At 48.6% G+C, this 25,808-nt stretch overlaps 1 protein-coding gene across 4 annotated transcripts in view; it reads right to left on the bottom strand.

Annotated features, from left to right (window-relative positions):
* Positions 1-22,335, bottom strand: part of TMOD1 (tropomodulin 1) — an 88,202-nt gene extending 65,867 nt beyond the window's left edge. Inside the window, exons 1-2 of one of the 4 annotated variants that reach the window (XM_049711150.1) lie at positions 22,014-22,335; positions 762-912 (exon numbers count right to left, since the gene is read on the bottom strand). In XM_049711150.1, the coding sequence (XP_049567107.1) occupies positions 762-905 (144 nt within the window). In that variant the 5' untranslated portion in view covers positions 906-912; positions 22,014-22,335. Of the gene's footprint in view, positions 1-761; positions 913-21,781; positions 21,947-22,013 lie in introns of those variants that run through there. The other 3 variants (XM_049711151.1, XM_049711149.1, XM_033431175.2) reach the window with 3 other exon arrangements.
* Between the last annotated feature and the right edge of the window lie 3,473 nt (positions 22,336-25,808).

The raw sequence follows: 25,808 nt of genomic DNA, 5'->3' as shown, positions 1-25,808 counted from the left end.
TTGTGATGGTTAATTTTATGTCTCAACTTGACAGGGCCATGGGGTGCCCAGATGTTTAGACAATTATTCTGGGTATGTCTGTAAGGGGGTTTCTAGATGAGATTAACATTTGAATTGGTAGACTGAGTAAAGCAGATTGTCCTCCCTAATGTGGGTGGGCCCCACCCAATCAGTTGAAGGTCTGAATACATGTAGAACAAAAAAGCTGCTCCTCCTACCAGCAAAGGGGGAATTTCCTTCTGCCTGATTACTTTGAGCTGGATAAGTGCTTTTGTGTTTTGTTTTTTTTCTTGCCTTTGGACTTGAACTGAAAGCACTGGCTCTTCCTGGGTCTTGAGCCTGCCAGTTATTCGACTGAAACTATACCATCAGCTTTCCTGGTTCCCAGGCCTTTGAACTCAGGCTAGAACTACACTCCCAGCTGTCCTGGGTCTCCAGCTTGCCAACTGCAGATCTTGGAACTTGTCAACCTCAATAATCATGTGAGCCAATTACTTATAATAAATTTCTTTATACATATATATATATATGTATATATATATAAAATCTCCTACCTCCTAATGGTTCTGTTTCTCTAGAGAACCCTGACTAATATAACACACACTCACACACGCACCTGCAAAGGCAATGTTACTCCAATGTTATTGTCATAGTGGGAAAGGGGAAGTGGTACTTTAGGAAGTCGGCCTACCCCTCCCCTAGGTGGTAATGGCTGCTGTCCTTGCAACTGTGACAACGTGTCCCCTTTAGTGCCTACTCACATCAGGGTCCAGCTCATCCAGCTCATTTTCCAGGGTCCTCAGCTCTTCTTCTGTAAGGGCTCCAAGGATTTCATCTTCATCCAGGTCACGGTATTTCTCTAGTTCTCGTCTGTACGACATCGTAGAAGAACTTTCTGTTCCCATCTATGACCTACTAGAAAGAGAAAAATCTTAGAAAGACCCTTCTTGGATTTGCTCTCAGAGCAAATAGATGCTTATCACTCACATGGAGCCCTGGGCATGTTTTATGAATTGTCAGGATAATAATTACTATACTGGAATCCTGTATTAAGTTGGACTAATTATCTCATAAACCTTGCAAGGTAAAAGTCCTGAGGGCTTGCAATTTAACGACTTGTAATTGTTGTAATTGGCCTGGCCATTAGTTACAAGTAATAGGTGATTATAAATGGCTTACGAGTGCCTGAAAACTATTTTATTCTTCAAATAGTTCTAAAATTTTCTGTACAACCCTCCACCCTTCACCCCACACCCTGATGGAAAACATGAACGCTGGAAATTCTGCCAAGGCTGATCTTAAAAGCAGGGGAAGTGTCAGTGGTTAATTAAGCACCTGCTGCATGCAGGCCCTTCCCCTACAACATCTCATTCAATCCTCACAAGAAGCAGCTGACGGTAATAGCTAACTTTTACTACCATAGGCCAAGCTGTGCGTTAAGTAATTCCCAAGGACATTCTAATTTAACCTCTGAGGTAGGCATTTATCCCCGTCTTGCAGATGAGGACGCTGAGCTTAGAGAGGCTGAGGGACTCACACGAATCACACGACCAAGAGGGGACAGGACCACCATTTGAACCCCAGTCTGCTGGCTTTCCAAGCCCACGTGGCTCTAGCCATTGTATCAGGCACCTTTTCATAGAGTCACCTAACTTCATGGCCAGAAGGAGATCGCCTGGTCCAGACCTCTCACTTCACCCCCCAGGGAGCTGGCCCAGAGGGAGGAAGTGATTGATCGAGGGGGTGGGAGTCCAGGTCTGCCACTTCCCAGCTGCTCTCCTTGCGAGAGGAGGCTACTGCATATTCTCTGTGGCACAGATGACACCTAACACCTGTGTTTGTATCCTGTCTCTGCTACTTCCATAACCATGACACTTTCACACCTGAGAACTCATTCAATCCTGATGCCACACCCTGTAAATTGAATTTTTTAACTAACACCTTTTTATCAACAAAGAAACTGAGGGATGACCTAGGGCTTGACTCAGAACCCGTCACCGGACCCCAGTGCTCCCCACTACACCACACTGCCTGTCACCTAACCCGGGAGACACAATGGGGCCCTAAGCCCTTCTGTCCCCCAGCTTGGCTGGAACTGTCTGATAACATGACAAGCCCAGCTCACACATCACCTCCTCTGTGAAGCCTCAGCGTCCCCTCTCTGAGCAAAGTTCATCACGGCCACAGCACTGCACCCACACCTCTGCACGCAGCTCGCACGTCTGCCTCCTGCGGCTTCCTCATGGGCAGGGCCTGGGTTTGCTCCACCCCACTCTCCCGAGGGCCCGACTCAGGGCTGTGCACACAGCAGGAAGTCTTTCACTGAAATGAACCCAATTCCAGTTCTCACCTGCCATTGGTGGTCCAATCAGACCACCTTGAGGACATTCTGGGCTCTTCTCTTGGAAAATGGACAGTGTCAGCTTGCTGCAGAGCTGCTAGCATCTCTGTGTCTAAGCCAGTTCCCACCTGTCCTGCAGCCTATGTGAGCCGAGCGCTCAGCTTTTGTTTCTGAGGCTGACAGGCTAAAGGGTGAGGCAGCAGCTCAGAGCATTTGCAAATGCTGCAGAATGAAATGTGTTATTATGTATAGAGTTGATGTTATGGGTGGAACTGTGTCCCCTCCAAATTCATATAAGTTCTAAGCCCCTGTACCTCAGTAACCTAGAACCACATTCCAAGTAAGAATGTGACAGTTACTTGGAAAGAGGGTTGTTGCAGATGTAATTAGTTAAGTTTAGATGTGGTCATGCCAGAGGAGGGGGTCCCTAATCCAACAGGACTGATGTCCTTATAAAGAAGGGAAATTTACACAGGCACACAGGAAGAACACCATGTGAAGATGAAGGTAGAGATGGGGGTGATGCTTCTGCAAGCCAAGGAATACCAAAGATTACCAGCAAACCACCGGGAGCTGGAGTAGAGGCCTGGAACAGACCCTCACAGCCCTTGGAAGGAACCAACCCTACCGATACCTGGATCTTGGACATCTAGCCTCCAGAACTTTGAGACAAAAATCTCTGCTGTTTGGGGCTTCCCTGGTGGCGCAGTGGTTGAGAGTCCGCCTGCTGATGCAGGGGACACGGGTTCGTGCCCTGGTCCGGGAAGATCCCACATGCCGCGGAGCGGCTGGGCCCGTGAGCCATGGCCGCTGAGCCTGCGCGTCCGGGGCCTGTGCTCCGCAACGGGAGAGGCCACAGCAGTGAGAGGCCCGCATACCGCAAAAAAAAAAAAAAAAAAAAAAAAAAAATCTCTGCTGTTTAAGCCACTCAGTGTGTGGTACTTTGTCACGGCAGCTGTACCAAACTAATACAATCAGTATCACCTTCCTCACAGCGTTTTGTGGTTTTAGACCCCAATGGAAACAAACACAAACAAAACCCGTGGCTCATCTGTGAAATGACTGATGGAGTTTTCCAGAGTAGAGAAAAACAAAACCTAGGAAAAGATAACCAACTTATCAATCAAAAAGCTGGGATTAATTGTTAATTTGAAACAAAGTAATTAAAAATAAACAAGAACCAAAGTGGACTAGGCTACAAGAAAAAGCCTCCATTTCAGAAAGAGAGCAGAGATACACGTTATTAATATAAGTGTGTGCATGTGTGGGCCTCTGTGTAGGAGAAATCCGAGTGTGTGACAGCTGGCTTGATAAGAAAGGACTTGCTTCCCAAATACAGAAAAGGCCAGTGCCATCCTTTTCTCTAAGAATGGCTCAGCTTGGTCTGACGTCTTCCTTTGACCAGACCCCAAGAATGCAATGTTCAGACCATAAATGGCCCCCCCACCCCAGCTTGATTCATTTCTATTTACTTCCAAAGAAAGCACAAGCAGCTGACGATGCTCTGGTATAGATGGAAAAAAAAACCTTCCTGATGGCTCTCAGAGAATAACCTAATTTGGATTTTCCTGAGTGGAGCCGGGAGAGGCCCTGTGGTCTCCATCCCAGGGCCAAGAGGACCCTAGTAAGGGCTCGGAGGCTTCCAGAATCAACTCACAGACACACCTCCGAATTAGCATCTCTCAGATGGGCTGCAAAACACGCTTCTGGTGCTCAAACAGGTCTTGGGTTGTACCAAGTTGCACAGTGCTCTCTACTCTGCCTGACTTCTCAAAACCCTTGGTCTGCTTTCCCACAACGGATGTCAGTCGCCAAGACAGGGAGGGTACAAGCAGAACTTCCCTGTCCTTTGGACCATGAACCCATGTCTCTGAGAAACTGCTCCTGGAAGTGGAATCTCATGGAACGTTTGGAAAACACAGCCTTAGATTCACCTCTGGGTCATATGGAGAGCCATTCAGACTCACACAAGAAGGGGCTGGGGGACAGAACCAGCTGGGACAGGTTTGGAACCCTAGGAGCTTCCCCTGCTTGTTACCTTGGCTGGTTGACTCATTTTTCCTAGATGGTTTGCACTAAAACCCTTAGAAAGAGTCATGGACAGACCCTGGAGAAGGGACGAGCCAGTACAAGGGAACAGGGGAGAGAGGAATCCATGTCAAAGCCACCCGGGGGAAAAAACGAGCTGGGAATGAGCAAGAAGAGAGGGGTAGGTGGCAACTATGGGGCCTGCTGGAGGGGGGATGGAGCTGGGTAGCAGGCTACCTCCAGAGATGCCACCCTGAGGGATGCGATCATTACATTTCCTGAAGAAGTCTCCATCTTTGCGCACACAGGAAAGTTAATGTTCCGCTTACACACTCCACGGTGCCGATGAATTTAAAACTCCTGTTTCAAAGGATTTAAAAGGCCCTTTCTAATGTCAAGTGTCCTGTGAATATTACAGAGTGATGAGGCATCACATTAAATAAGCTGAGAGGAACGGAGAACTCCTAAGGTAAACTATGAAGCTGTCAGCTTCAAGCCACACTCATCTACTTGGCTCCCAGGGACAGTTTCTCTAAGGTGAGATTCTTCTCCTATGGTCAGTGATGTGGAAGAACTGGAGGTGGGGGACAGACAGGGCAGGAGGGAGGTGAAAACACCATGTTAATAGAGCCCACTGCAAGCTCGGCTTTAAAAGATGGCTTGGGGGAACTCCCTGGCGGTCCAGTGGTTAGGACTCCATGCTCTCTCTGCCAAGGGCCTGGGTTCAATCCCTGGTCGGAGAACTAAGATCCCAGAAGCTGCACGGCGTGGCCAAAAGAAGAGAGAAAAAAAAAAAAAAAAAAAGATGGCTTGGAAGAGATGGTATTTTATAGCTGTTAGTAAAAGGCCCCTGTTTCCTAGTAAAAGAGGTGTCACAGATGGACACAGACCTGAGATTCAGAGGACTTTGGCTGGTGTGCCAGTTGTGGTGGTAACTCCCTGGGTGACCCTCACTGAATCCCTCCCGTCCTCTGGGCCTCTGTTTGCTCATCTGTAAAATAAGCATAAATGGACCCGGAAATTCTGCTTGTAACCTATCCCCCAGGGTGGTCTCTAAACTGTGCTCAGTGGAGAGCTCAGGCTCTGAGAAAGCCCTTCCAGAGCCCCTGCAGGGGGTTAAATAGGAGAGGCTAAGCAAGAGGGCTCACCCCTCGTACTGTCTGATTTATGGAGGGTTCCACATAAGGTTTCTCTTGAAGAAAGGATTCAGCTGCTAAAATAAAAAGTTGAAAATCACGTCCAGCTTGGGGCTGGGGCGTGGTCAACGCCGGCTCCACAAATATTAGCCACATTATTATGAGGCTGCAGCAGCCACTGCTACTGCTGGGGCCGCTGCCTCTCCGCCCCCCTCCCCTGCTCCCCCATACACTATCATCTGTCTGTAATGTTTGCCAGGTAAGGACATGTGTCTTGTCCTCATGGCCCCAGTGCCTAGTCCTGTGCTTGGTAAAGGTGTTAGGAGGGCATGAGCACATTTGGGCTTTGCTCTAGTGTCCTTGGAACTTGGGGCAAGTCCCTTCTCTTCTCAGGTCCTCTGTTTCCCCTTCTTTAATGTGGAAAAAACTGGGAGGGCTGGGAACCCAAGAGGGGAGGGATGGGCAGGAAGGGGTGATGAGGCTGCCCAAGGCAGAACCGCGCCGCTGCTGCCTGCTTTACAAATTGGGTCCTGAGTAAGAGTTGGTGAGGAAAAGAAAAGGAGAGCTCAATAAATTAAAGACGCGTTTGAAAACTGAAGTCTTCCAAATCCTGTGCATTATACACTATTGGCACATCTGGCCTCCCTGCTTCTCAGTGGCAGAAACCTTAAGCTTCTGCTAAATATGAAAATAATAGAATTTACAAGCTGTGCCAGGAAGTAGAACCAGGCAGGTTGGATGGTAAAAATGAGTGGGTCAAGGGCTGAGGCCATCCATCAGGAAGCTTCAGGAATGAAAGCTCTGAGACAGGGCAGCTCCTGGAGCACCGAATGCACTTTTAGATCTTTCACGGGAGGTGGGTGCAGTCACTTGTGCGAATGGCTCTTCCAGCATCTGCCCCGGGGGACACTGCGGCAGGAGGCTCTGGAGAGGTATCTTGATTTATGGACTGCATTTCCCCGAGGTCAGGAAGAGCTGAGTCACAAGTTCAAATGAATATTTTCCAGTTATACCATCTTGTTATTTCAGCCACAGTGAAGGGAGGTGGATTTACAAAGTTGATTCTTCGTAACCCTTCTCCTCCGTCTTTGTCTTCTCTTCTCTTTGGGAAGACACTTTGGCTGAAGGGATTTTAGGCCATGATCCCTCATCACTGAAGCCTGGGCCTCTCTCTTCCATTGGCTCCAGGGACACAAAAGTGAGTGCCTGAGATGTTCTCTGTTCCTCCCGAGAGAGCTGTCTCCCCACTGCCCTCCTCCAAGGGGCACCTCTGGGGGCAGCCATGCTGTATAGCATGTGATCCCTACCTCAGCTGACTGGGCAGAGTGGGTGCCTGGCTCAAAGGCAGCCAACTGAGTGGCTAGTCAGTGATCTATGTGGCTTGGATTTAAAAAAAGAGTGAGCTGGTTGAATGAGCCCCTTCATTCCTTGGCATTTGTATTGGTTCCTGAGACTGCCCTAACAAAGTACCACAAACGGAGGGGCCTAAACAGCAGAAATTCATTGCCTCTCAGTTCTGGAGGCTAGAAGTCCAAAATCTAGGTGTGGCAGGGCTGGTCCTTCTTGTGGGGAGATCTGGGGGGTGAACTCATGGGGCTGAGGGATGGGGAACACGGCATCCCAGAAAAGCCCAGTCCCTGCTCCCTCAGGCTTGGGCTGCTACGGCTCCTGCTGGAGTCCCATGAGACTCCCGCCCCACCACAGTCCTTACAAGACCCACCCTCTCCTCGCACACCCTCGCTGCACTCAGTTACCTCGAATGCATCCCTGCCCCTTGCGGCCAGACAAGTACGAGGCTGTCCCGGTTTGCCTCCTTCCTTTCTCCCCACCCCTTCTCATTCTCCCTGATGACGGATTCTTCTTGGCCCACCTGTGCCCCTGGGCGCTGCCCTCTTACATCTCACACTCCCCCTGGGGGCTGTCTCCAAGCGGGGTCAGCTCTCAGTGATAAGCTGATGACCCTCGCAGGGTCTCGTGCTCTGTTGAGCGCATCTCCTGGAGTCCCTCAGGCTTCACGTGCCCAACCCGGAGGGCAGTCACCTCTCCGCCACCACCAGCCCCTCACCCTGCTGCCGTCAGCCACCCAGGCCAGACACCTGGGGGTCAGTCCGAACCCTCCCCTCGACCTCCCCAGTTCTGGTGGGTCCCCACGCCTGTCAACCCTCTCTCTCTCTCTCTCTCATTTATTCTTTGGAATGCTATAGGGGTTTTTGTTGTTGTTGTTGTTAGATTGTGGTAAAATACACAGCACAAAATGAACCATTTTAAGTGTATAGTTCTATCGGATAAAGTACATTCACGTTGTTGTACAGCCATCACCAGCAACCATGTCCAGAACTTTTTCATCTTTCCCAGCGGAGACCCTGTCCCCCTTTAAGCGCTAACTCCCCGTCCCGCTCCCCCCAGACTCTGCAGCCACCATTCTGCTTTCTGTCTCTATGAATCGGACTACTCGAAGTGCGTCATCTGAGTGGAATCATACACTGTTGTCCTTCTGTGACTAGACTCCCATCTCTTTACCATCCCTTGTATCTGTCCCTCCTCTCCCTTGTCACGGCGACTGCCTTTTTTGGATCTGTGTTGTCACAACAGCCTCCCAACCCAGTTCCCTGCCTCAGTTCTGCTACCTTCCTGTCTACACGCAACTCAGCCTTCAAGTGATCTTTGTGAAAGTCACTTCTTTTTTTTTTTTCGCGGTACGTGGGCCTCTCACTGCTGTGGCCTCTCCCGTTGCGGAGCACAGGCTCCGGACGCGCAGGCTCACGGCCATGGCTCACGGGCCCAGCCGCTCCGCGGCATGTGGGATCTTCCCAGACCGGGGCACGAACCCGCGTCCCCTGCATCGGCAGGCGGACTCTCAACCAATGCGCCACCAGGGAAGCCTGAAAGTCACTTCTGATGCTGCTGCTGAGCTGAAGCCACCTTCAACAGCCCCCATTGTGACAGATGGAGCGCAAACTCCCCAGCCTGGGGTTTGAGGCCATCGGAGACCTGGTGGCCTCTGTGCCACCCCAGCTTCTAATCCCCGCACAGGCTTTCCCCTTCCAGCTGGACCCTCCACTCGCCCCCAGCACCTGAGCACCCCTGACATTCTGGGCCAAGCACATGCAGTCCTCTCAGCCTGGAGCACCCTCTCCCCACCTCCTCACTGGAGGTGAGGCCTCCCTGCCGTGCTTCCCTGCCCAGTGGAGGTGACCGCGGCTCCCACCTCCCAGCCCCCAGGCTGAACTGGGTTGGGGACAGCATCACATCTGACCAGCATCACACGCACAACTCAGGCTAAAGGCTCCGTTACTGCAGATCAGTCAGGAATGCAGACCCCCCGGAGCTGGGTGGACACCAGAATTCTATCCCAGGCTAGTGACCCCAAAGGGAAGAAAGTCAACTGTCCCTCGACTGGATGGGGCAGGGTAGGGTGTGGAAGAGGTAGACAAGTAGGGATTGGAAGTTTGGGGGGCTTACCTTCCTCAGTGTTTAAGCTTTGGAAGAGGGTCATAAAATGTGACACAATAATTACACCCAAAACCAGTCCAAAGTGCAGAGACCTTTGCAACTTAAAACAAACAAACAAACACTTTCATGCCCGCAGTTTCATGTCCCCTGCAGGGCAAGAAGTGAGAGTGCCTTGGCATGTTGTCATCTATGATTGGATCCAGACAGACAGGGGGAGGGAGACAGCTGGACCAAGAGGGCCCAGCTCTCCCAGGCACCATCTCGTGTCCCCAGGCAGCCCCTGTGTGATGGCCTGAGTGCTCACTTAGCCCTGATGAAAGACTCTCCCAGGCAGGACTGGCTACAGAATTTGCCGGGTCCAGTGCAAAATAAGACTGTGGGGTCCTGAGTTCAAAAACGGGAAAAAAGTGCCACTAAAGGTACCAAGACATAAAGTTTTTCCTTTCTCTCATGGTCTCTGTCTTGATCTGTCGTGGTGTCTTTAAAATGTATGACTGAATATCATGATCTACACAGGTGCCCGAGTGCTGTGACTCAGAGAGGGCACACCAAGTCCTCTGGCTGCCAGCTTCCCTCCCCTGCCAGATACAGGACAGACATGCTCTGCCCGGGTAGGGAGCGGGCAGTTGAGCCAGGCTTCTCCCCTTCCAATGGGGCCACTGCCCTAACACACGGAGATGGGTGATCCCAAGGGTATCCCAACCTCTGCACCAGGACAATAGATGCCTGGATCACGAGACGACAAGAGGCTTGCCCTGCAAGGTTGCCAGCCGAATGCAGCCAGGGCGAGAGCCCCAGTAGTAGCTGGGCAGTGGTGGGGAGGGGGAGGCTGATAGGACCTGGGGGCGCCAGGAGGCGAAGCAGCTGGAGTCTGAGAACCCGTCCTCAGGAAGCAGAGAGGCAGCAGGAGATGGGACTTCGTGCGGGACCTCAAAGCCCTGGTGCACACTTCACTGTCCATGGGGCTTCACTTTAAAATATAAATCCAAAGATAAAATTAAGAATTTCAAGACATCGACTGCCGAGCATTCAACCAAGCACAGAGTGCTTCTGAGAGCAGGGCTCCGTACAACCTACAACCTGTTCCCAGCCCTCTTCCCAGGACACATACCCTGAAGGCTCCAGGGCTAGACTCAGCCTTGGCTCACCTGGGACGGTCCTTTTCTTCTCTAGTATCCTCCAACCCACTGGGATCTCCACTCCCTGGGGTCTATAGGAAGCTGGAGCCCTTGTGCAGTGGCAGAGGGACACTGGGATAGGAGTCAGGGGATTCGATTACAAGTCCTGACTTTGGTTGAGGATTTGCTGTGTGGCCTCGAGCAAGTTGCTGTACCTCTCTGGATCTCAGTTTCCACAACCTAATTCATTGAGTGAGTGTTTACTGAGCACCCACGTTGTCCAGGGCATAGTGGGCCTTTGTGGGAGAGACAGAAATTAATAGGAGAGTTCCGGCCCTCAGGAAGCTTGCAATTAAGTCGGGAGGATAAGACTCACACAGAAATCCCTGGGGTGGTGTCATACACATCCTCTCTTCACCCACAACCCTCAGAGGGAGGTTGAGCTGGGCCATTAGCCCCACTTTACAGATGATGTCTCCTCTTGGGTCAGCCTGGTGGCAGGTGAAAGCATGGACTAGGGGTCACGCAGGCTTGGGCTAAAATCCCTGCCCTGGCTCTAACTGGTGGGGCAATCTTGGGCATGTCACTTAGTGCCTCTGAGCTTCATGGATTCATTTGTAAGGTGAGGGCACAACCTGTACCTCTGAAGGGGTGCTGTGAAGAAGCAGTGACATAAAGGATGGGGCAGTTCAGATGGCTGGTTTCCTTCCCTCTTCCTCAGTTTCATGAAGCTCCAGCCCAGTAAGCCAACCCTACAAGCATCAGATGGGTGGACATGGCTGGGTAGCCACGAGAAAGGTGTGGGGGCTCTCAAGTGACTGTCTACCCAACATAAATCAACAGTGTGAGGCGCTGGCCCTCAAAGCCACGGTGTGATCTCAGCTGCATTAATAAAGGTACAGTGGACAAAGTAAGGGCGATGATGGCCTTGCTAGGCTTCAGGCTGGAGCTCAGCTCTGGGCCCCCACTCTTGCACTGGGGGTGTGTGATTATTTTTTCTTTTTTTAATAAGGCGTTGGTTGGGCTTCCCTGGTGGCGCAGTGGTTGAGAGTCCGCCTGCCGATGCAGGGGACATGGGTTCGTGCTCCGGTCCGGGAAGATCCCACATGCCGCGGAGTGGCTGGGCCCGTGAGCCATGGCCGCTAAGCCTGCGCGTCCGGGGCCTGTGCTCCGCAACGGGAGAGGCCACAGCAGTGAGAGGCCCACGTACCGCAAAAAAAAAATAATAATAATAAGGCATTGGTTATATACAGTCAAGTGGGCAAGTCTTAAGAGCACGGCTCACTGAATCTTCCCATATGCATACACCTATGTAAACACCACTCAGATGAAGATAGAGGCCATTTCCAGCCCACCAGAAGGCTTTCTCATCCCCCTCCCAGTCCATCTCCCTCAAAGGTAACAACTATTCAGACTTTTAAAGCCTTCTAATAAATTAGCTTTGACTGTTTTTGAACATCATATAAATGGACACATATAGAGGGTATGTTCTTGCATCTGGCTCCTTTCAGATGCAACTTTATATCTGTGAGATTCATCCACGTTGCGCGTTAGAGTGGCAGGTGATTCTTTTTTGTTGATATGTAGTATTCCATTACATGAACTATACCATAATTTGTTTGTTTACTCTACTGTTAATGGACATTTATTTCCAGTATTTGGTAATTATAAGTAGCCCTATGATGGCTTTTGGTGGGAATAATCACTTATTTCTCTTGGGTATGTACCTGGAGCAGAATTTCTGGATCACAGAGTTGGCATACACTTAGTTTCAGTAGGTACTGTCAAAAAGTTTCCCAAAGTAATTGTACAATTTTACATCCCCTCCAGCAGGGTTTGAGAGTTCCAGTTGTTCCACATCTTTGCTAACTCTTGGTATTGTCAGTACTTTCCTTTTTAGCCATTATGGCGGGTGGGTAGTGGTATCTCATTGTGCATTTCCCTGATGACTAAGGATGCTGAGCACGTTTCATATGCCTACTGGCCATATGGGCGACCTCTCCTGTGAATTGGGCCTTTTCTCTTGAGTGGTGCTGGCCGAGTTCAGAGAAGGGGGGCAGGGTGTCAGATGAAGAACAGTTGAAGGGCCGGGGGAACATGGTCACACTCTGCAAACTTCTAATGGGCTGACCTGGGGAAGAAGGAACAAAAATGGTCTGTGGATGCCAGCGCTCAGAAGACATAGATTTACTGAGGTGACCAGGACATGGATTTCCGATCAGCGCAATGAATTGTCTAAAAATAAAAAATGTCCAAGGAGGCACTGGGCTGATTCAGGAGGTGGTGAGCACTTGTTATGCCAGGCATGTGAGCAGAGATGCTAGAGCCCTAGATGAGGTTTTCCAGAGACGGCTGACGTCTCGACTGATGGTGGGTTTCAGGAGTTGACAAGATGAGATTTCAGGCCTATGAAGGCCTGGTTCTGTTATGTAAGACATGTTTGGAGCCACTGAGTGGAGAGCATGGGGACTCAGAGATGATCAGCTCTCTTTAAAAAAGACTTGTTTCCTGGCCTGTTTGCATTATTCTCCCTGGCTGATCTCATTCTCTTAGTCATACGGGAAAGTACCTTCTGAAAAAAGCAGGGAAACAAGACACAGCATTTGACTCCGTCACTCTCTGCAGTGACTCTGAGCCCCATCCCAGTTCACACGGAGCCTCAAAGGTCCACACGTCAAAGCTGTCAAAGGGTTTAAATTAGAAAAGCATGTGCGTGTGCATGCACCATTGTGTGTTTTCATTTTGCACCTCTTGAGGTCATCATGGTGTCTGAGTCACTGAACGAATCATTGTAAGCAAGAGGGCTCCAGGAAAAGACGCTGAACCCATCGCCCTGTCCCAGCTGGCCTGCCCACCGGCCCTGCAAACCCTGCCGTACTCCACTCTGTGGTTCCTTCTCCCCACCTCTCTGCAACTGCCCTGGCTCAGGCCACCACGCACTCTCACCAGCCTCTGCCTCTTCCATGGCCTCTTTTTCCACACCAGCAGAAAAGGGTACTAGCAAGCCAAATACTAATACCAAGGGGAGGGGCTGTCAGAGTTCTGTCATTGAAGCATCATCTTATTGCACTCCTCCCCCACCCCCCAAGACTGAAAGCTACTTGAAGGCAAGCATCCTTGTCTCCCATGGTCCCTGCTTCTCTCAGGTGCTGAAGTCAGTTTTGTTGAATAAGTGAATGAATGAATGCTTGGCATTATTACTGACTTTGACAGCCTTAAGACAAAAGCCTCGGTGGAATAAAAGCTGGCTTGTAAAGCTTGTGAACTAACTCCTGTTCTCACTCACCATTTCATACACATGAACTTTGTCACCTTGCCTCACAGCAGGGGTTAACATAGGCACAGGTTTATGAAGCACGTTTTTGTATCTTCTAAAAAGTCAATATGAAAAGTATCATGGGCAATACCAAAAGGCAAAAGGCAAGTTGGGGGGAAAATATTTGTCGCACGTTGAACAAAGGGCTAATTTTTTTTTAACAGAGTTCCTAAATTAAAAAAAAAAAAAGAAGAGTCCAGTGAAAATGTGGGAAGAGGAAAAGAACAGGCAATTCACATAAAAAGAAACATCAACGGCTAATAAGCCTATGAACAGAGAATGAAACCCACCCATAATAAAAGTAAATTGAGAAAGGAGACATCAGTTCTCCTCTATCAGATTAACAAAGATGAAAAAGTCTGAGAATCTCTGGTGTTGACAAGATGTGGAGGAGACCAACATTCTCACACAGAATAGAAGGACACACTGGTACACCCTCTCGAGGCAAGTTAAGTCATATCTATCCAAATGCACACACGCTTTGACATAGCAACTCCACTTCTAGGAATTTATCCTGCCAGTTTACTCACTGAATTGTACAAAGATATATGTACAAATCATCTGGTTATTATCTATCTCAGCAAAAAACTGGAAACCACATAAAAGTTCATCAGTAGGGCACTGGGTAAATGAATTATAATGTAGACATACAATAGAATGCTATTAACACCATCCTTGAGGCTACCATTGCCTGTTATGTCAATGTACCTTCTAACAGCATGCATTATTCTGTACGTACCGCATACTAGCCACAGTGCTAAACTCTTTACGTGGATAATTTCATGCAATCCTAATAACTCTGTGAAGTAGGTACTTTTTACTTCCCATTTTAGCTGAAGAAACTGAAATGCAGTAATCTGACTGTATCAGTTTTCTAGGGCTGCCATAACAAATTACCACAAAGTGGATGGCTTAAAACAGCAGAAATGTATCCTGTTGCAGTCGGAAGGCCAGAAATTGGAAATTAAGATGTGGGCAGGGTTGGTTCCCTTTGCAGGCTCTGAGGGAGACTCTGTACCTTGCTTCTCTGGCTTCTGGTGACTGCTGGCAATCCTTGGCATTCCCTGGTTTGTACCTACATCACTCCAATCTCTGCCTCTATTGTCACGTGGTCTTCTTTCCTGTGTATGTCCACTCCACTTCTCATAAGGACACCAGTCATTGGGTTTAGGGCCCACCCTAGCCCAGTATGACCTCAGCTTAACTAATTACTTCTGCAAAGGCCCTATTTCCAAAGAAGGTCACTTTCTGAGGTTGTCCGGGTGGACATGACTTTTCAGAGGATACTATTTAACCTACTACAGTGACCAAGGTAACAAAGCTAGTAAGTAGTAGAGCCAGGATTTGAATCCAGGGGGGCAATGTGTACTCATTACCACTGCTCCATGCTGCCTTCCCATAACAGCTCACACTTTTATAACACTAACAATGTCCCAGGCACTGACTTAAGCATTTTACATATAATAACTAATTTACTCCCCACAACAAGCCCACTTCATACATGTGCAAATAGAGATTCCCCACAATAACCCCATATTACAGATGGGGAAACTGAGGCACAGGGAGTTAAAAGTTACCTGAGTTTATGCAGCCCATAACTGACAGACCTTAGATTTGAACCCAGGGAGGTATGTTCTTAACCACTATGCAAAACTGCCTCCCAGCACTCTGACAATTAGGGCTAAGAAAACATTTCTTTCTCCTGAAGGACTGGTCTTTTTTAATCAGACATGATGTGGTCTCCAATTCATTGCTTCTCCCTTTCCCCTTCAGTTGTCATGATTCATCAGCTGATTTGAGTGTCCAAATAGAGTTGCCATCATTCAGCTAGGACACTGGCATATTTTCTCTCCTTAATCTGTGCTGGGCATTTTGAAAGGCCTTCAGAGAGACCCATGCACCCACGCAAATGACATGCAAACTGTTGTGTGCATGGATATATTCATTTTTCTGGAGCAAGAGTCCATGGTTCCCATCAGATTCTCAGAGCTTCATGATCCTAATTTTCAAGTTTTCTGCCCTCCCTCCCTCCTTCCTTTCTTTCTTTCTTTTTTCTGTTCTCACCAGTTATGTTGCCTATGCCGGTTTATTAAGCAATCTCATACCCTTTTAATGGTGTAAGTGGAATGTAGTATAAAACCCATAAACAAATGCGTGCAATGTTTCCATTCAGTCTGACTTTTTAAATCTTCCTGGGTTTGCGTGGAGGAAGTCCGCCTTCCTGACTCTCCTCTCTGTTGTCTTTTGAGTGCTTCTGAGGCGGGATCCGGTTCCTACCCCGGCACGGGCCAGGTGCTCACCCTGCGCTCATAGATAGCAAACTTGTAAGCAGTGTGCGCTGAAAAAGCCAATCAGACACAGAAGCCTGGAGCTCTGGCGCTCAGGGGGGTTTCCAGGCTGACCAGGAACTGGGCAGTGTGACCTTAAAGCCTTGTCTGGGCCTAAATTTCTCTGGAAAGCAAGGGAGAAGCCAGGAAGGCAGAAGTAGGTGGAAAGAACCCGCAGCTGCAAGCCTGACCCTTCCCGCTGCCTGCCATCCCTGGAACTTCCTCCTTGCCAACATGCTGCAGCCACGTGCCCCCAAGCCCCGCCCCCAATCACCTGCCCCCTCACCAATCCCCGCCCCCTATGCATCCCATCACCTGGGCCTTCCCACGTGCCCACCACGCACCACACATCCCGCCCCCATGCCCCACACGCTCCACCGCGTTCTTCTAGCCCCTGCAGGTGCCCCGTCATGCTCCTCATGCCCCGTACATTGCTCATAAAGACAAAAACGAAACAACCAAACAACAACAACAAAATCCCAGAAAGAGCCCTTGATTCTTGACTTTGAGTCAAGGCTTAAATGAATTCATTTGTAGATTTTAATAGAAATACTATCTTTTTTTTTTTTTTTTTTTTGCGGTATGCGGGCCTCTCACTGCTGTGGCCTCTCCCGTTGCGGAGCACAGGCTCCAGACGCGCAGGCTCAGCGACCATGGCTCACGGGCCCAGCCGCTCCGCGGCATGTGGGATCTTCCCGGACCGGAGCACGGACCCGTGTCCCCTGCATCGGCAGGCGGACTCTCAACCACTGCGCCACCAGGGAAGCCCTAGAAATACTATCTTAATGCAAAGGCCAAGGGAAAACTTTGAGATAATCAGCACTCACCTTGATGGTCAAAGTCTGGTGGTCAGTGTATGCAGGAGAAGCCTCACATTATGATGTGTATCAGCGCTTATTAGGAGTTATTAAGCCTATTATTTAATAAGCTTATTAGAAACAAGGAGCTTGTTAGAAATTCAGAGTCTCAGGTCCCCTCCTAGGCCTACTGAGCCGGCATCTGCATTAACAAGATCCTGAGTATCTCCAATGCTAGAGAAGCACTAGTGTAGAACACAAGGACTCTGATTTCTCAAGTTTACCAAACCCTGGAGAGCACTTGGGTTTTTCTGGAATACACATCCCAACTGGATGACCTGGAATAATTCCTACTGGGGTTCACTATGCTATCTATAAAAAGGGGTCATTATACCGGCCCTTCCTCCCTTACAGGATTACTGTGAGTTTCAGGTGAGATCATGGGTTCATTCTATGTATTGTGAGGGGGCTGAGGGGCTGCAGGGTTGGTGGGGAGCAGAACAGGTGTGGTTTCTGCCCTCACGGAGCTGACGGGGTGGTGGGATGGGAAAACATGTAGATAATGTTGTGTGATTGTCACGGTTACCTCAGGGCTTTCATTTGCTTAGTCTTTTACATATTCTTTCATTCAGTGATCAGTCACTAATTAAAACATAAAATCCTTGCACTCTGCCAAGCTGCTGAGCTCTGAGCTCAACACTGGGGAAGCAGAAATATCAGTAAATGAGCCATGAACTCTGCCCTCAAGGATCTATCAGTCTAGTCAGAGATAAGGATGTAAGCAGCTGATGACACTTAGAACAGACTACGGCTGGTTCTCTGAGGCCCATTCAGGGGGCTGTGGGAGCACAGGTGGGGCAATGAGGCGCTTTGATTTAAAGGAGGATTACAAGTTTGCCAGGTTGAGAAGGAAGAGGACAGCATTCCAGGCAGAAGGAACAGCAGGGGCAAAGGCAGCAAGGCATGCAGTCCCATATGCTTGCACCATGACCAGGTGTAGAGAACTGGGGGGCGTGTCAGGAGATGGTTTGGAGAAGTAGCTTGGGGCCACATCTTAGATGGTCCTCGTGTCGGATGCCAAGGAATCTGGTAGGAAATGGGGAATCCCTGAATGAAGAGGAATAACACTATCCGAGCTACGTTTCACAAAACTCTTTTAACAGCAGCATGAGAAGAAAAGACTGGGGTTAAAAAAAGAGAGAGAGAGAAAAGACGGGCGCAGAAAGACTCTTAAGAGGCTCTGCTAATAGCTCAGGGGGAGAGATGACAAAGTACTCGACTGGGGATAGACATGAATAGAAGAGATGTTAAGGAAGGTAGAATTGATAGGACTTTTGACCAAATGAATGGGGTGGTGAAAGGTATGGAGGTTTTTGGCTCAGAGCCTGGGTGGATGGTGTTACTGTTAACCAAGAAGGGGGGACCCTGGAGGGAGACTGGGTGGTGAGCCTGAGTTGGGCCTGTTGGGTGTGAAGTACCTTAGGGACACCGTCTTGGCTTTGTCCCCTAGGCTGGAGTCACGGATGCCTAGAGCTGAGGAGTGTGGTCCAGGCTGGACACAGGAGTTTGGGAGTTCTGAGTGTATAGGGAGTGGTGGGAGCCCTGGGAGTGGATGGGACTATAGGAGGGTGCGGGGTGAAAAGGAATATGGTTGAGAGTGGCACTAATATTTAAGGGCTGGGAAGAGATGAGTCCATGAAGGAGGTTGAGTGAGGCCAAGAGGATTTCTGCCTTATCACCCACCAGCATCATCTCCCAGGAACAGTCCTGGAGACACCTCCCTAGAAGCCCTGGAGTGAGCAGTGGCTGGGGCTGGGGATCTGAGAAGGAAGAACTGAAACAGAGACAGCACTTTCACAAATCTCTTTTTCTCTAAGAGAAAGGATGTAAGAAAAGGAGAAACAAAAGAAATGCTTGAGTTTGTTTCATTTTTCAGATCAAAAACAGATCCAGCACCTCCTAACATCGAAGAAAACCTCCTAGACTGTCCTAGGTTGACTCCAGTGAGCTCATTCTTTCGTTATTGTTAAGAGCAAAGAAAGTCTGGTTTTATCATGATTAACCAAAGGAGGATTTTACAAAACAAAACAAGAGACAGGAAATGGTCCCCAAATTATGCCATCTGCTTCATGTTTTTCCATACAAACAAGCCTGTCGCTTTAAACTAATAATGGCTCCTAGCAGCCAAATAATTGATCTACTTGGTGTTTTGGCTTTAAGTGAAGAGTGAACTGGCCTCTTTAGAAATGTTGGCAGCCTGGCTGGTCCATTAGTAAGACAGAAAAATCAAAACACTGACTGGAAAAGGTCATTATGACTGGGCTCAGCAGGAGTCATCGATACATGAGGTCATTTCAGAAACAAGCAAGCCAAGGTCGTGAGCCCCCTGGACAGAGTCAAACTACCCTTTGCGGCCCATCACCACCCTCCTTCACAGATACGGAAGTCTCCCAAGAGGACACCAGGGTCTGAGCCAGGACTGGCTTCATTTTACCCTTTCTTTGCTCAGCCTGAATCTAGAGGAATGTGATTTTAGAGCCTGTGGCATTCAGCAGGTCATTAAGGAAGGCCCTCAGTCCTCCCATGTGCATGTCCCTTAGATGCTCTTTTCACCTCTTCCCCTCTCCCAGGTCTGTCTCTGTCTCTTTTCACACTCCTCAGCCCAGAAACACCCACCTCCCCTTTCGGCCCTGTCTCCAGCTCCTACTACCTTCTCTCTTCCTTCCTTTCTCCTCCAAGCTTTTAGAAGAGCTGTGGGCTCTGTCTCCAAATCTTCAGCTCCCATTAGCTTCTTCTTCCTCTCGCTAGCATTAACATCATTGCAGGTACCAAGCACAGGACCAAGGGCTTTCCCTGCATCATCCCCCTTAATCCCAACAGCAACCCATCTGAAATGGATGCTATTATTATCCCCTTGTACAGAGGAGGAAACGGGCTCAGACAGGCTGGGTCACTGGCTTCAGTAAAGCAGTGGCAGATCCCATTTTTGAACCCTCCGCAATGCCCTGGCCAAAGTCACCCAATCATGGTGGCCCTTTCCCAGTCCTCTTCCCCTCTGTCTCTCTGCACCAGCTGGCACTGCCAATCTCTCTCCTCCCTTGGCTCTTGGGAACCAGTTTCTCCCGTTCTTTCCTTCCTCTTCATAGGGTGGGTTCCCCTGGATTTCATCCCTGGCGCTTCACTTTTCTCATGATAGAAAGTCTTCCAATGGAAGCTCTGAGTCCTCTTAACTCCAGGTCCACTGGAAAGCATCTTGCCCACCCCCTCATTGCTCATGGTCACTCTAAGTGGGTGGCAGAGCTGGGGCTGGAGCCAGGTGTCCTAATCTCCAGGTCAGCCCATTACTCAGAGCTGCCACTACCTACTCTTAGTTTTTGTGGGTTTTTTGCTGAGCAGCAGGAAGCAGCCCAACCCTGGAGGAGGGAGAAACTGTGAGACCCTGATAAGGTGGGGCGGAGGCTATTTTTAGAGGACACTGGCTTTCTACTTAGGCTGGGAGGAACTTAAGCGCCAGGATCTTCTAAAACGTGGGTTTGCAAGACTGGCTCATTAAATAGAATTAACACATCTAAGTGACAGCACTCCTTGCTTTCACCCTCTGCCTGTTTGTTGTGTGGCTCGAATTGATGAGAACCTTACTATTTGTCTCCATTTCCTCTTAATTCAGTGAGGCTTTAAGATGGCTTTGGAAAAAATATATGATAGAAAGTAAAGTAGAAACAAAAATGAAACTTCAAGATGAGGGCGCTATTGTCTGAGCAAGGGGAAGTCCTGGACAGCAGCAGACCAAAGAACAGGGGGTGTTGAACAGATCCCCAAGACCTGCCTGAGCAGCAGGAAGTGTCAGGAAAGACATGAGAAAGGCTGGTGGAGACTGCCTGGCATGTCCAGCAGCGTGTGACCTTGAGCAGGGGGCTCTGCAGACCCTCGCCAGGAACAAAATGTTTGTCACCACTGGGTGAAAATGGGAATTTTTTGGGTTCCCCCACTGAGGGCCCAGAACCTGGATTAGGGTCTGGTTTTGTGATTCTACAGGGAAAAGTTTAGGCCAGGTAATATGCAAGAGTTTGAGAGGGCCAAGGTCAAGGCTAGAAAAGATGGGGAGGGGGTGTGCCTGCAGAGCTCCGAGGCAGCATCACAGACACCAAATAGACGGGGAAACAGAAGCCAGGGAGCGACTGGACTGGAGCCTCTAGCCCTGCTCAGTTCATTGGGTCTAAAGCTGTTTGACTCACAAGCTTCTTTGCGAAGGTGATGGCTGCCACCCAGCACAGATGCCCATAATCACCGTGGAGCGCGCTTCCTGGGTGTGTACTGCCCAGGCTTTCCGAGGGTCCTACTGGGTCTTAGTATAAGATCCGAGTCAGAGGGACCGCCAAAGTCTCTGGTCTCCGCAGCCCTTCCGGATATGCGCGGCTGTGCCTCCAGCGTCTCAGGCCCAGAGCCGGTGAACAGGTGGGGGGAGCGCCGGCGATCAAGAGCGCGCCCTACTGCTCTCACGGCCCTGGCCACGAGCTCTAGCGCGGGAACCAAACCCCGCTCCTACAAATGGGGAAACCGAGACCCAGGGAAGGGAGGAGGCTTGTCAAGTTCACCCAGTGAGTTGGCGAGAGCCAGAGAACTCCTGCCTCCAGGCTCTTCCCCTCTTCTTTCCACCTCCGCGCGAAAGGCGCGTAACGGTGGTGCTTTAAACCTTGTCTTCCCACGCAGTTTGGGAAAGTTTTCTTGCCGCAAACAGGCGAAGCGCGAACCCGGGTATCACGTTCACTTGTGCCAATGCGTCCCCACTCCCACCTCCACTCTCTCTGCAGCCGGCGGGGAGGCCGCGCTTGAGTGCAGCGCTCGGCGGCACCTGTACCCAACAGAGCGCCCGGGGCGCCTAGCCACTGCACGCTGGAGTCAAGCGCGCAGCGGGAACGCCGGCCTCGCCATGACCCCCGCTCTCAGCGCTGCTCCTCGAGAGCCCCCAGGTCCTTCTCCCTTTTACAGACGCGGCGTCGGGGTCCAGAGGGAAGGGCGCCCTGGCCGGGGCCACGCGCGCCGAGTGGCGCGGATGCGAGCGCCCGGTTCCGGACCCCGAGACCCAGGCTCCCCAGCCCCGGAGGCAACCCGAGGCGGCGGCTATTTATAGAGGGAGCCACGCTCAGTCCCTCTTGGCGGCGGCGGCGACAGCTGAATATTTTGCCCAGATATGGCTGGGGCCCCGGTGAGGGGGCAGGGAGCCCCGCGAGCGCGAGGGGGACCCCTGGCCGGTGGGACACTTACCGGTCAGTGGAGCCGCGGGGGCTGGCGCGGGCGCAGGCGGCGGCGGGACGAGCGCGGGCGGCCGGCGGGAGAGCGCGGGCGGCAGGCGGGTGAGGGGAGCGCGGGGCTGGAAGAGCTCCCGGGCGGCCGCGAGCGGGCGGGCGCTGTGGGCTCCGGGGGTGGGAGCCAGGGGCGGGGCCGGCTCTGCGCTGTCACCGCGCCTCGCCCCGCCCGCCCAGCTCGCCTTCCTTACCTCTCCCTCCACTCGGGGGCGCCGGGGCGCAGCGCGCAGTCTCCTGCCGGGGAGAGACGCCCACAAGGGGAAGCGCGGGGCAGGGACCCTGGCCGCCCCAAGCTTGGGTCCGCGGCCAAGTGGGTGCGCGTCGCCTCCTGTCTGCGTCTAGGTTTCCCCACTTGTACCAGGTAGAGTTATCTGGAAAAAGGTGGGAGGAGTTTTATTCCTGTGTGGTCTAAGATGTAAGAATCGGTAGGTCCTTGTGGAGCAAAGCCAGCCAAGCGGTTGCTGCACCTTTACCTCCTTTGATTGAAGCAACGACCCATCCGGTCTTATCAGCAGCCCAACTAGGTCCGGTTTGAGCCGAAGCTTTAGTCACGATCATTTTGTGAACATGCAGTTCCAACAGAGGCAAATGCATTCCCTCTATACTGGAAGAATAGAGTATCCAAAATACGACTTAAAATAACCAAAACAACCCCAAAAGCCCCACCTTTTTTTTCTTCCAGTTTTATTGAGATATGATTGACATACAGCACTGTATAAGTTTAAGGTGTACAGCATAATGATTTGATTTACATACATCATGAAGTGATTATCACAATAAGTTTAATGAACATCCATCATCTCACATAGATACAAAATTAAAGAAAAAAAATTTTTCTTGTGATGAGAACTCAGCATTTACTCTCTTAAAAGACTTTCATACATAACATACAGCAGTGTTAATTATCTTTATCATGTACGTTTTATCCCTAGCACTTATTTATCTTACAACTGGAAGTTTGTACTTTTTGACAGCCTTCATCCAATCCTCGCCCCAAACAAAAATGTGATCTTCTTTTCTATGAGCTTGTTTGTTTTTGAAGTATAATTGACCTACAACATGTTAATTCCTTTTGCACAACATAGTGGTTAGATATTTCTATACATTGCCAACTGATCACCGTAAGTCTAGTTACAATGTTACCATACAAAAATATTACATAGTTATTGACTAAATTCTCCACACTGTACATTTCATACCCTTGACTTAGTTTGCAACTGGAAGTTTGTACTTCTTAATCTCCCTCATCTATTTCTTTCCTCGCTCCAACCCCTTCCTCTCTGGCAACCACCTGTTTGTTCTATGTCTATAACTCCATTCCTGTTTTATGTTTGTTCATTTGTTTTGCTTTTTTAGATTCCACATATAAGTGAATTTGTTTTGCTTTTTTAGATTCCACATATAAGTGAAATCATACAGTATTTGTCTTTCTCTATCTGACTTATTTCGCTTAGCATAATACCCTCTAAATCCATCCATGTTGTCGCAAATGGCGAGATTTCATTCTTCTTTGTGGCCGAGTAATATTCCATTGTGTTTATGTACATCTTCTTTATCCATTGTCTGTTGATGGGCACTTAGGTTGCTTCCATATCTTGGCTATTGTAAATAATGCTGCAATGAACATAAGGGTGCATATATCTTTTCAAATTAGTGGAATTGCTGGATAGTATGTTAGTTCTATTTTTAATTTTTTTGAGGAATCTCCATAGTGTTTTCCATAGTGGCTGCACCAACTTACATTGTTACTAATGCTGTACTAGGGTTCCCTTTTCTCCACTTCCTCACCAACACTTATTTCTTGTCTTTTTGATGATGGCCATTCTGACAGGGGTAAGGTGATATCTCATTGGGGTTTTGATTTGCATTTCCCTGATTAGTGATGTTGAGCATCTTTTCATATGCCTATTGGCCATCTGTATGTCTTCCTTATACAGATGGGGAAATATATCTATTCAGATCTTCTGCCCTTTTTTTAATCATTTTTTTAAAATGTTGAGTTGTATGAGTTCTTTGTATATTTTGGATATTAATGCCTAACTGGATATATCATTTGCAAATATCTTCTCCCATTCTGTAGGTGGCCTTTTTGTTTTGTTGATAAGTTTCCTTCACTGTGCAAATCTTTTTAGTTTGATGTAGTACCATTTGTTTATTTTTGCTTTTGTTTCCAAAAGCCCCACTTTCTTAAAAGGCTAATATGTTTTCCAGAACAAACCACTTAAACCCAAACAGAAACTTTAAGTGTTTTAATTTTAAAAATGGCTCATAAAAAGGAATTTGTGTGGACAGAAAATAAGGTGTCTTTGGATTATTATAGGATAGTTTCTGGTGGGATAGACCCTATTAATATAAACTTTTTAATATTGGTGTACAGATTACTAATGAGAAACACCTTTTTAAAATCTTGTTTCCATGCAAATGTACTCCTACATTACAAAACCCTCATGGGTATATGAGAATATTCCTCTCAAGGGGCATGTGTGATATATTTTAAAATAATGCAATGATTTAATATTTCAGATTTAAAATTTTAAACCCTTTTGTTGTGGAATCAAACATTTAAGAAAAGGGCATACAACATAACTGTGCAGGTTTAATAATTTTTATCATGAGAACACCTGCTGCAACCACCAAGTTAAGAAACAACACTGCCAGCAGCCCAGAAGCCAACCTGTGCCCTTCCGGGTCGTCACAACTCCCTCCTGAAGTTGACCACTTTCATGACTCTTTCGGTAATCACTTCCTTGCTTGACTCTTTCCTCCATAGTTTATTTTCATTTGTGAAACTCTGTGTTGTGAGATTAATCCGTGTTGGCTCACGTGACTGTAGTTTGTTTACTCTCATTGCTGTAGAGGTTTCCATTGCATGAATATATCACAGTTTTTAGAAACATACATTTTACTATTAATGGACATGTAGGTTGTTTCTGGGTTTTAGCTATTACAAATAGTGCTGCTGTGAACATTCTTTACCAGTATCCTCCTGCACAAGCGCACACATCTTCAACACACTTGGAATTAACAAAAATGGAAACATTTTCACCATTCTGGCATATGAGCAGTATCTCATTGAGTTTTGAATTTGCATTTCCCTGTGTCCTAATGGGTTGAGCACCTTTTCATGTTGACTGGCCAGTTGGATTTCCTCTTCTGTAAAGTGTTTGTCCAAACGTATTGCCCATTTTGCTTCTGGATACTCTTTTGTTTATTGAATATATGTAATCTATTATTTTCTCTCTGTATATATATATATATATATATGTGTGTGTGTGTGTGTGTGTGTGTGTGTATATATATCCTCCAATCCGTGCTTTGCCTTTTCACCTTCATAATAACGTCTTTGATGAACAGGTGTTCTTCATTTTAATCTTGTCTAGTACAGTTGACCCTGAAACAACACAGGTTTGAACAGTGCAAGTCCACTTATAGATGGATTTTCTTCAATAGAAAATACTACAGTACTGCACCATCTCTGGATGGTTGAATCTGAAGTTGTGGAACCACAGACACGGAGGAACTGCATATAGGAGGGCTGACTGTGAAGTTACATGGGGATTTTCCACAAAAGGGAGGGTTGGTGCCCCTAAATGCCCTCCCCCCACCATGTTCAAGGGTCAACTGTATATCAATCTTTTCCTTTATTGTTAGCACTTTGTGCATCCAGTTTAAGACATCTTTCCTGCTCCTGGATTATAAAGGTATTTTCCTGGGTTATCTTCCTACAGTGGCCATTCATGTTTAGGCTTTCAGTCCACCTGGACTTGACTTCTGAATATGGTATGAGGTGGGGGGCAAGTCTCTCTGTCTGTCAAACTGTCCCAGCACCAGATTAACTTTTCAGTTACATCCACAACTAATTGCTTTATTTTTAAAAGTAATAGAAACATTCCTAAAGTTAGTGGAGTACAAACCACTTCTTTCTTATCTGTGGACAATTTGAAGATTTTTGTTGTTGTTGTTATTAGGGAAAGAAACCATTATAA

The sequence above is a fragment of the Orcinus orca genome, chromosome 6, assembly GCF_937001465.1.
Source record: "Orcinus orca chromosome 6, mOrcOrc1.1, whole genome shotgun sequence".
NCBI classification, from domain to species: domain Eukaryota; kingdom Metazoa; phylum Chordata; class Mammalia; order Artiodactyla; family Delphinidae; genus Orcinus; species Orcinus orca.
The sequence above is the reverse complement of the archived record's forward strand: the minus strand, read 5'-3'. Positions and strand labels throughout refer to the sequence as shown.